This window comes from Calonectris borealis, chromosome 8 (assembly GCF_964195595.1).
Source record: "Calonectris borealis chromosome 8, bCalBor7.hap1.2, whole genome shotgun sequence".
NCBI lineage: Eukaryota > Metazoa > Chordata > Aves > Procellariiformes > Procellariidae > Calonectris > Calonectris borealis.
In genome coordinates, this window is record NC_134319.1 from 17,152,216 (window position 1) to 17,164,231 (window position 12,016).

The 12,016-nt window shown below is 37.6% G+C and overlaps 1 protein-coding gene across 1 annotated transcript in view; it reads right to left on the reverse strand.

Annotated features, from left to right (window-relative positions):
• COL24A1 (collagen type XXIV alpha 1 chain) overlaps positions 1–12,016 on the reverse strand; it is a 149,707-nt gene that overhangs the window by 70,315 nt on the left and 67,376 nt on the right. The window contains exons 20-22 of the mRNA XM_075156204.1: positions 8,552–8,605; positions 4,630–4,683; positions 3,369–3,413 (exon numbers count right to left, since the gene is read on the reverse strand). Of these exons, the coding sequence (XP_075012305.1) occupies positions 3,369–3,413; positions 4,630–4,683; positions 8,552–8,605 (153 nt within the window). The remainder of the gene's footprint in view (positions 1–3,368; positions 3,414–4,629; positions 4,684–8,551; positions 8,606–12,016) is intronic.

Consider the following 12,016-nt stretch of genomic DNA (forward strand, 5'->3'; position numbering starts at 1 on the left):
TCTTGAGCAAGTTCCTAATGAGATCACTGAAGCCTGACAACTGGAGAAAGAAAATTAATTCAACATTTTAATGATTCAGTAACAAAAAGACGCAGATTTCTGCTAAAACGAAATTATCAGTTGTTGTTCCAGCAGACTGAATAATTGCAATCACAGGACTCTATAATGAGAGCTTTCCTTTCCACGTCTGCTGTCCTGAGACAAGAGCAACTAAAGCAACAGATAACGAACAGGTTTCTTCAAAAAAGATGGGATTTTTTCCTTTGGCTCTTTTGCTCTGGCTGCTCTGTGCCTGTCTTTCAGAGCACAATGTGTGTGTTAGTTTCTGGGCACCTGAGAAATTCTCTATATTTCTTAGAGAAATATTGTCTTAGTAGGTTCCATGACTGCTCATATTAATCCTTTTTATCTCTCTCATTTTCTCTCTGCCTGCCTGAGTGATTTCCTTTTGTCCTACAAGTTCCACCAAATATCACTGCTTTAGGAACAGACTTTTGTTTTTGCCAATGGATTAAAACATGGCACAGCCAGGAATGCAGGGAGAAAAGATCGTGAAGAGAAGTTCTGAGAGACCCAGATAAAGCAAGTCATGTCTTTCCACTAGGCTTAGCAAAGAACAAGTGACGGGCTTCTGCAGGTTACTTCGTGCTGTTTAACTACTTTGCTGCAAAGAACCTTAAGGTCTTTCTAGAGAGCAAGACTAACATAAAAATGTTTTAAATGAAATTCATTGAAAGAAAACTAGTGGTCGCTATTAACTACCTTGATAATTTTAGTCTTATCAGAACTGAATTGAAGTTACAACTTGTAAAGGTTTCTTGGCTGTAGTACCCCAGCTATGTACTAGCTGCAAAGGACACACAACAGATGCAAGTTGATCAAAAAATGGAACACGTGGATTTAACTGGTAAAGCAATTTGAAACACACAGATTTGGCTTTAAACAGAAATGCAATACAATTGTAAATTACACATCAAGGAAAAGCCACTGACAGAAGGTTAAACTAGGAATGGCTGCTTTTCTGCTTCCAAACCCCTGAGAAAATTACTCTTCCAGGGCAGGGTAATCCCAAAGGAAATGTCTGTTTCCTAAAATATTAGCTGGAAGTTCTGCCATTCCCTTTCAGGAAGCAGCAACCACCTGTGCTTCCTTTCACTTCACGATGGGTTGTAGCAAGAAAGACACAGGCAATACTTTCAGATAGAAAGGCTAGACATTAGAAAAACCGTCTGCAAAACAGGCAAAGGACTGAAGCAGATTGCCAAGGAGAATGAAGAAACCTCACCCCTGGAGGCTGCAAAAAACAAGTTAGACACACATCTGTCAGCTAAAGGCATAGCTGACAGCTGATGGTGCCTCGGGGCCAAGTATGGCTAGACCACTTCTTCAGGTTCCTTCAGGACCTCCCCTGCCCCCCATGGCTATTTAATTAGTACAGTAAAAACACAATTTTGATAGCATTTACTTTTAGATGTAAGCATTTACTTTTTTAAACTCCTTTAATGGAAATGGAACAAAGCCTATGTAAATCAAATGAATGTGAAATTGCAATCAAGCAAGCACAATTTAAAAAGACAGATGTGTTCAGCAGCTTACTGATTCAGTCCTGCTAAACTATATCAGATTTAACAACTTCATGATTGGGACTCTCTCTCTCCAATGTAATCACAGAGTCTATGTTACAAGCAGGAGTGAAGAAGCAAGGACAAGCAGAGATGGGAGCAGAGTTCAGAGCAGCAGTGCGAACAAGTTGGCCTGGAGCTGTGAAACAGCTGGAGCCAACAGAAGCCGTAGAATTCAGGCGAGAGCAGATGGGATGAGGGGGAAAAACAGGCAGGGCTCCCCATCATGCAAAATTCCCATTTCCCCTACCTCTCATTTCAGGAGGGGATGTTAGCCAGCAAGGTACTAAAAAATGTCTGGAGACAGCAACCCTGGGGGCCACCTCAGATCCATGCATTCTTCTCTCAACAGCTTGTTGTGAGAGAGAAAAACCAGGGAGCCATATGGTGCTGGCTGCCAACGGTGTGCACATTTCCCATTGAGAGAAATCAAAACCAAAATAATTTAGGTCAAACTGACCCAAAATAGATGAAAAATATTTCAGTTTGCTAGGTTACACAGAAATTTTTCCTCTTGGGTCACTTTGACACCAGCTGATGGTGGCCTGTGCATGCCTGGTGACGCAGAGAATGTGAAGGTAGGTGTCTCATTGCCCATGAGTCACCCGCTGCAGCATCTTCTTTTCCAATTGCCACAGCACAACACGGGAGATGCTGTCCAGCCATGAAACCCTGCCCAAGGAGGAGACTCAAAGTATGATGCAGCCAGAATAAAAATTTCCATGAGGCTCTGGCAGAAGCTCAGGCAGATTAAACTGAATATTGAACTGAGTCACAAAGTGTTTTGAAATTCTGTTCAATTTTTTGCATGTTTTCCTCAGCTGGAAAAAAAGAAGGTTTTTAGGTTTTGTTTGTTTGTTTGTTTACACCTAATCCATGTGGCAAATAAGCATCTTAATATTATTTCTAACAGAAAATAAATTGCCAACTTTGACTAGCTAATGAATAGGAAAAATGACAGGAATATAGCCACTCTAAAACCTGGAAACAATGGGAAAGACTTTTCCAAGTTCATGCAAGAAATGGGAAGTCATCCAAAATGAAGACCAAGCCAGTGATTACCACACATAGGCAAATCAAGTAAAGGCAGATGATCATATTGCTTTCAATAAACTTAGCAACACTCCCTTAGTCCCTACTGCAGGCTAGTATTCATTTTTAGCTTAGAAATTTTCTAAAAATAAGAATCAAGTCCACTAAAATACTCTTAGACACTAGAACATTTTTATAACTAACAAAATTAGTTGTTAATTTTAAACTTTTATCTTTTAAAACATGTCAGCACAAACAGCATTGTAACATTCCAGCTTTACTGTTTTCAGCAACTATCTACCAGATCAGTTTGAAAACGATTTCTTAAAGCATCAGTCCTTTATATTTCTCTCTGTAAGCCAAGTCTTATGGTGGGTTCTTCCCCAGTTTAAATATTTTGATATATCAGCTGATTCAGTCCCTAGGAAGTGCATGGTGCTTTCATCTGTCTCAAAGGACCAACATAAGCAGTTTGTTATTGACTCTCCTTTTCAAAAATTTTATTTTGTGCACCATGGCTGTGATTTCCTTTCAAATCCTTTGTATGGAAAATAATTTCTCCTCCCAGCTCTGCTTTGAGCATGTGCTGAGGAAAGAGACATATTTATTCAGGAGATGCCATTTTAACACAGTCACTTCTCACAGTAAATTTACCTTTTAAAGCAGTACTTCTGCTGAAAAATACTCTGCCCTAACAAAATTACTTATACTTACTCCTGGGCCGACTCCTCCAATAGGTCCAGCTGGTCCTACTTCTCCCTAAAAGAAATCAGGACTTCAATAATCTTGATGCCAAGTCTATCTTTAAAAAAGAAAATCTGCAGATAATCCTTGGTATTTATTGTATCATCTTAAATTTGCTTCATATGTGTTTGTATGAGTCCAAGTCCGATAGAAACACTGTAAGAGAGACTAATCTGATTTCAGACATATTCATTAGCCAGAAAGCCATGCCCTATGTAGCCACTAGATGCAGCCAGAAAGGCTGTGAAACTAAGTTAGCCAAGCCATTGTGCCAGGGTTTATCCTTGTCTTTTCTCAGGGATGGAGGGAGGCTGGGGGTCGGGCTTTTCAGGTGTGTAAAAGAAAGGAGACACTGTGATTGTGCTGGGCAGCGCACTGATACAGTTATGCATGATGGGGAACTGCAGTGTTAACTCTTCAGCCTTCACTCATTACACAGTTATATTAAAGCATGGATTTCTATCAATGCCGTGCCAGGATGTCATGCTGTGATCACTTTATGGTTCACTGATCCTCCTCAATATGGAAGATTTTCTCCAGGTTTTAGAGAAAGTTGTACACAACCTTTTCAGTTACAAGCGATAGGAAACGGAGGAATTAAGAAATCCTATCTGCAGCTTCCTGGCTTCTAACTAAACAGATCATTTTGCCACTGTTAGCTTTTACTCACTCAATATCTGTCATGGAAGCCCATAATTACGCTACTTAGAAGTCTAAAGGTCTATCCCCAGAATCACTGATTAAATTATTTCTAATGTTAATTAATTTTAGCCTAAGAGACATGAGTTTTTATTTTTATGATAATGAATTAAGAATATTCAATAAATTTATAAGGTGAAGAGCCACCTTCCTCCCCCTTCAGTTAATAGGGGTCTAACTGTTTACTTAAGTGTATCTAGGATACTGTAATTAAATTGACATATGGTTTCTACCTCCATACCACTCCCCACCCTCCCATCTCCCCAGTTTAACTAAAAGAACCACATCCAACTCCGGACACATATTATCGGAGATTCCATTGAAATAACGAAAATAAACCACGTAATGGATGCACAGCCTAAAAAACCTAAGGCTGCTAAACCTCTTTGCAACACCTGCCAAAATGCAAAAGAAACTTGAAATTTTGCATGACAACACCAAAAACACCTAACCATTGTTGTCTAACCCCTTTACCCCTCACAACTTTTTCTTCTAAACATAATCTCTTGCTTGGGTAGTTTTTCCATCTTACCTCAACTCCTTTGGGGCCTTGTGGCCCTGGAGGTCCTCGGTCACCCAGAAGTCCCTAAACATCCAAACAAACACAGTGAGAACTTGTATCAGCTAACAATCAGGTTGGTCTAGTTTCTCTCCTCTTACAAACCTGGACAGAAATGCAAAACTGAGGAAGCAGATCTCATTTCTTACCATTGTTCTTAGGATTTCCCTTAGGAAGCCAAGAGAAGATGCAACAGAATTTTAGTATCTGCTGGAAAACTGAGTATCTTACAAACTTCTATTACACAGATTTTTCTGACGCTTTTTTCTTTTGTCTTTTTGAAAAGGAAATAAAATATTGGAGCCCACAATTCCTCTTTTTTGAAGACATAAAGCACACCATCGTATTAAGATTAAAGCAGAACCAATATAACTCTTATAGATCTTTGATAACACTTAAGTAGTCTTTAGCATAACATGTGATGACAATATTGCAATGGAAATGAACTACAAAGTGAATTTAAACTACTAGCTTGTCCAAAACTACTTGTGATTTTCAGCCTTTACTTTTCTGTCAGGATTATAATCAGCTTCCCAGAGATAAAGCACCTTATCTCTACCAACTCCCAAGTTTTCATGACTACTCACACCAACATTTTCAAAACTTTGTTAAAACGACTTCACAGCTAGCAGTGTGTCAAAAATCTCGGTCATCCCAATTACAATGGTACTAATTGGGAAAAGCACTTGACCTGGCGCAGGACAAAAAAAAAATCTGTGTAAACATATTATTAATGTTCTGGGAAAGCTAAACTTAACAGTATTAGATAAAGCAACAAGAACAAAGAAACTGCCCTTTAGAAGAGATATGATTAGCCTCTGAAGAAAGCAATGGTGGGAAAGTTCCATGTGTAAGCCTTATTAATTGCTTACTAATGAAGGTGAAGTCTAGACAGAAGGTGCAGGCATTGGTCCAGTAACGATTTACTTAGCACGCAAAGTGAAAGGGAACAGAAAACGGAACAGGCCACCTCAAGGTACTGAGTTTCATCAAAGAGCCCATCAGTCTGGGAAACACTGGGGTGGACTGCTGTTTGACATAACCCCACAAAAGTGACAGAAGGGCTTTGAGAAGCACTACATAAGTAATATCCTTGTGTAGTCAGTCACAAAAATTTTTCATGGACAGAACTGTTGTGTTATTCTAATAGCAAAGCACATTAGGAGATATGGCTTCCAGTACAATGTAATTGCGCAGTGGAAACGTTAGCCACACCGCTGCTGTACGCACCCTTCCACGGCACTTAATTGGATTTGGAAAAAAGTCCCAGACCGTAAAATGAATATTAAGACTATATTTCCATCTCCCCTTTGAGGTTTCAGGCAACAAACAGAAAATGAAAGTAGTCATTAGACATGTGCCAAAGTGTCTGAAAAAAACTGGGGGAGCCAGCAGATGGGGGTATCCTGTATTTCACATATATAACTTCCCAGTTGACCATCCCTTCCAGAAGTGGTGAAACTCCTAATAGCCACTTCTATTAAATGTGTTATCCAAACAAACATAAATGAGCAGAGGAAGGAAGTTCTCAACTACTTCCATGGTACAACACACACTGCTGGAAAAACTACAGTTGTAGTCAGCATATTCTGACCATCTTTTCCTCTCACTTTTCTCAGTTATAGAGCATAAATACTTGCAAGAATAACATAGGAAACAAACTAAATTATTTCAGAACTTCTTAAAAACATTCTTATTCCCTTTTTTTATGTGTGCTTTTTTTTTTTAAATAAGTGGTGGATCAAGATCAAACACCTTCTAAAATATTGTTTCCAAGCTGAGTAATGTGCTATAGACCAAATTACGTAATGAATCCTTTGAACATTATTTTAGAGAGGTTAGATTTGCTGATTACTGCACTAATTTAGGAAAAATTGACAATCCAGAACTTCTACTGGTATTTAGAGATGACTGATCACACTCACAGAGCTTAAACTTTCTTCCAAGAGGCTGAATTTCTCCCACATCAACTGCTAAAAAATAAAGCTTACCCTGGTTTCTTCACTTTTAAAATAGGTATTGCTTCTGAGGAAGCATAAACAAAAACATGAGGAAAAGAGCAGCACAGTGAGAACAGTTTTCTAAAAATAAAAGCTGGAGGAAACTTTTTAAAAATGCAGTCAACACAAGACAGCTGGGAATCCCGAAAGCCAAACATTTCCCATGTTATGCAGCCCTTCTCCCTTGGTACTAGGAGCAGTGTAAGGATTTTTCCAGTTTGGTAATCTTCCTTCTCAAATGTAAGCCATCAATTCTCCCTGATTAGAGCAGGCTGTCTAAGCTTTTTGTCTCTAAGACTAAATGTGCCGGAGACCACTGAATCTTGTTCAGCTACGTAATTTCTGTTTCAAAGTAATACAGAGTCTTAAACTTTGTAGGCTGTCTTTTAGTACTTTTTTGCAGGAATCTGTGAAAAGGCAATAGATCAGTAATGTATGTATTAGACATCAACCCAATTCTAAGAAAAACAAGTGCCCTGGTACTTCAGAAAAACAGGAGCAACTGCCACTGCAATGGTCAAATAAAACTCATTCATATAAGGCTGCTAACATTATATACACATACATACAAACAAGTTAGCAAAGCAACAAATCAGAACTAAAGAAAAAGTCCACACCTGTCTCTGGAAATGTATTTTAACTTCTCCCCAATTTGCCACATCAGACAATGAGCTCTCAGCCTTCCTAGTAAATTCATGTCTGAGCTATTTTGGGACAAGGCTCTTGACACAGTTGAAAGATATGAGATGCAGAAAAGATTGGCTATGGCTTTGGCAACTGGATTATTTGAGATGTTCTCAAGAATGATTAACTTTGGCATGGAGGGATTGTTACAATCTTCCAGGTACAAATAAGACTGTATCTTTAAACTATTTACTGCTCCCTGTCCTATGTTTTCTTGAGTAGTCTGCCACAGAATTTCACAACTCTGTTGATGGGAAATCTTGTAATTTCCATCTCTGTTTATTCATGGACAATTTGTGTGTTTTGTCCTTGGACCAATGATATTGTTGGTCCTGCACAGTTCTTTTGCCTCACCAACTTCTGCCCTCTGGTTTACTTACAAAGCTCAAAAAAGCCCTTCATTTTGGTAGGATAAATAAACTGCCTCTCAGAATATAGTCATTCAAGTATCCTTTTCTGCATCTAGTCCCACTTGATTGAGTCCTTCTGTGATACAAACGCCCAGAACTGTGTGTACTACTTAGATAAAGTCTTCTTGTGCTTTGTGCAGTGGCATTAACAAGACATCTTTTCTCATGTGTTCTAGAACGTCACTTAATTTCTAACCCCCTTATTGTGCTTTTATTTCAGAGACATCTGGCAGTGTCTTTCCTTGCCAGGTGCGAAGCTCTGAGTTTACAATAGGATATATTGTTTTAGTCGTTGCATATACCAGTCTGAAGTAACAGAAGTGGGATGAATTAGTACAAAGTGCAGTTTTTAACATCATCTAAAGATGCTCAACTTTGTTTTATACACAAATTTCATTCCATCATACTCGTGCCTATTTATCAGTGAAAATACAATGTAAGAATAATCCCAAGGCTCGTGAGTGAGGAACTTAATTGGTAAGACTATAGAGATCTGCATGCATTTGGCATGGATTTTATTTAAATATAGGTGAAATATATGCTACTTTCTAGCTACACAGTGTTTTCTCCAAATTTCCTTGCACTTAACTTGCCATTACATGCTTCCATCTAACACAGTAATTACCCTCATAACTGCATGGACAGCATTAGATTAACTTCCTCATATAAATACCTGAGGCAAAGTACCTGTATTTTGACAGTAAGATTATCTTCTCGTAATGCCAATGTCCAGCTCAGAGTTTTTCCTCAGAGATTTATACTGTTTATTGTCATTATGAATAAGTTTTCATATAGTCTTACCTTAGGACCTTCAGGGCCATTTAATCCAGGTACACCAATATCTCCTGGAAAACCCTAAGGAAATCATACAGTCAAATGATTTACAGAGTAGGAATGTTTCCAATGTACTTGTTTTGATTCTGTTCATTCATTTAACAAACCTGAATCACAGAAACAAGAAATAAATTTGTTCTACCATCCCCAAAATATCAAAATCCATTAAGTTTCCTTGACAGGACTTGGATAAGTGCCAGATTTTAGGCACCTTCCATTAAACTCAGTTTAGCAGATGTCAGTATGGGTTTCATTTCTCTTCGAATAAGACTTTTTATCCACTAAGCAACGTTTGAAATTAAACTATTGGATTGATCTTGATGCACAAAAAACCCCCACAAAGCAGCCAGCACCAGGTTCTGTACTCATGAATTCCACTATTTTTTAAAAAGCTTAGAGAGCAGCTGAAGCCCTTTAATCCTTGGCCACACTTTAAGGACGAGATCACTGCAAGATTAAGAAAAGGATAGAAAGCCTTTTGCCTCCAAATCAGCAGGTGCTAATCCAGGTCTGGCTGGCAGTAACTGAAGGTCACCAGCATGTAGCATTATTCAGAATAAGCCTTTGTGAAATAGTGTGTGGTATAGGTCCAGCTGTTGGTGAAGAAAAAATGAATATGCAAAGGAAATGAAGCAACTAAAATTATCACCCCAAACCATCTGGCCAGTAGGCACTCAGTGGGACACCATGAGGATGCCTCTATGTCAGAGGAATCCAGTGCTACAACTAGATTGCTTTATAAGGAATTAATGTATTTGAAGGAAACAAAAATGATGCAGCTAACCCTTACGCAATACAGCAGTGAGTTAAATTTCATAAACATCTAGTGAAGAAACGTAATCTTTAAATTTGTAGGATAAAGTAAAGCATTGGTAATTGACTCTTTAGTTAGCACAGGGCTCAGTCCATCACCTGTCAAAATAGTATTTGATTTTGTTATTTTTATAAATTTTTAAATTTCATTAAATCTTGCCTCTCTGAAAATAGAAAGACTGTCACTGAAAAGTTCTTCCTCTGAGTAAAATATTTATTAGTAGGTCCATGCACATCCATCCCCTAACACTAGTAAAAACAAGTTTCCTTCTTCCTTAACAGAAAATCATTGCAGACTAAAAATTATAAATATCACTCTTTGCATGCATCCTTTCCCAATAATGGAAATAAAAGCATCACACACATTTAGAACAATTTAAAGAACATCTCATAAAGCATTTCCAGCATGAAATTCTCTCTGGCATCCTTCCATACTAATGCAGGCTAATACATGTCATTAAAGCTTCAAGAGTCACTTTTTAGGTTCTCTAAGCAGGAAAGAAGTATTAAAAAAAAAAATTGCCTCACTAGGTGGGATAATAGTTAACCATATTCTATTCTTCCAGAACAGCTGGACTTCAAATACAGATAATAATCATTCCTAATGATTATTCATAGTTAGCTAACATTAATCACAAGAAAAACTTACCAGAAAGGTAAAGAGATTTCATACTAAAGCAAGAAGTTTAAAAGAAAATATTATTTCACCCTCAACTACCACATTATAATAAAATTTAAAAAGTATTTAGGGCATCACTCTTCTTACTTGTAGGGCTTTCTTCTGTTTGCTTTCTATAACCTATTCTTAACAGGATGCAGAAAGACTTATAAGTAGAGATTTAGATGGGATGCAAATATTTTTAGGTGTGTTTATCTATATTAAATAAAAAATAAATGTATAAAACAAAATATGAAAAGAATTATGATTTCTTTTAAAAAAATCAGTTTTAGCACTTAAATGCTAACGAGTACTGAAGCAAACCACTGAAGAGTAAAAAAGACCGGATCTGAGTTTTCAGAGTAAGTGGAACAACCCTAACACACAGCATTTCACAAAATATCACGGTGGTAATTTCTTTTTTGCCATAAAGCAGTAACTATTAGTAGAGCTGTGCAACAACTCCAACATGCCTCTAGGTGGCACATAGCATATTATTCACATGTGACGAAGGCACCCAGACTGATACCTAAAGTACTCCGTTATATCAGCCTTGATTTCTATACAGTTCATAAGAGGATTTTTTAAAAATCCTGACCACACTTATCTACTGAAATACACTGAAGAATTAGGTCAATTATTTGGAAGTTGCTAACTCATCCTTTCTTAATTTTAGATTTGCTTATTTACAGACTTTAAATAGATACCAAGAAGTGGGTTGTTTTGTACATCTGTAAATCTTTAACTTTCTAACGTGTGAACAAGTGCTAAATGCTGACACAGAGACAATTTCCCTCATGGCAATAAACATTCCAGAAAACAATCTGTCAAGAAAAATGTCTATTTAGAAAGATTCTTATACTTTTATAAGGGAATATGTCTACTTTATTTATTTATTTGTGTAAATACTTCTAGAAGGAATTCAGTAAGAACTATGAGATGTAAGCGTTAACAAGCACTATCGCAGTTAGAACAATCACGACATTTGGAAACCTTTCCATGTCAGGCAAGGTCTTAGGATGTGAGAGGGCTACTGGCCTGAGAGCATCAACACTAGCAATGCATTGAAAAGTTGGAAAATCTTCATCATTTTTGTCTTCAGTGTAAAGCTAGATTTAATCTTTTCTTCTCAAGCACTACCATAAAGAAAATGCAGATGCTATAGCAGTATTAGAACACTATTTCCAAGATGTTCTCACATTAATAATCACTAAGATAACTGGATAATAATCCAGGACACAGGTAGCCACTTAAAACAATTCCAGAAAATGAATGAACCAGAAAGGAGTTCTGAAAACACCTCAGCAATGGCGTTTGCCATTCAGATTCTGAGTAGTGAAATGGTATACATTTCTACCTATATCTGAATTTGCCAAGAGTTATTCAGCAGCCAACTGTGAAGTTACTCCAGATTAAAAGTTCATTATTCTTCCATAAGTGAAAGGCCAGGAGATCAATGTATAGTTTCCAGCTGCAACGTGATTTTCAGCAGTGACTATTCAGAACAAAACATCACTCCATGTTACGACTTCTACTAAGGAGAAGCAAAGTGTAGATTCTTATGTTCCCATCAGCCAGAGGCCTGGCAGCTGGTAGGTTACAAATTATTTTCAAAATCTTGCTGCAGATGTGGCCTTTTGCCAGCAAAGCACTTTAGAGTTCACTCAGTTTAATCAAACTAGAGGTGGTGTCAGAAAAACCTGAAGTACCAGCTATCTCAATACAAATGCGCTTTAACCTTCCTCTGAACGTGTTGCTTTTTGTACTGAACACATTTAAATATACAGTTAACATATTTATTGCTCTCATTTATCGATATAATCTTTAATTAATCAAAAAATGCAGAGATGATCAGACTGTTACTATGTCAGGGCATGTCTTTTTGTACTGAAGTCAGTGCCTCAGAGATGAGGGATCTGCAAAAACTGTTGCTTTTCTTTTGTTTGTTTTCCTGTGTGACT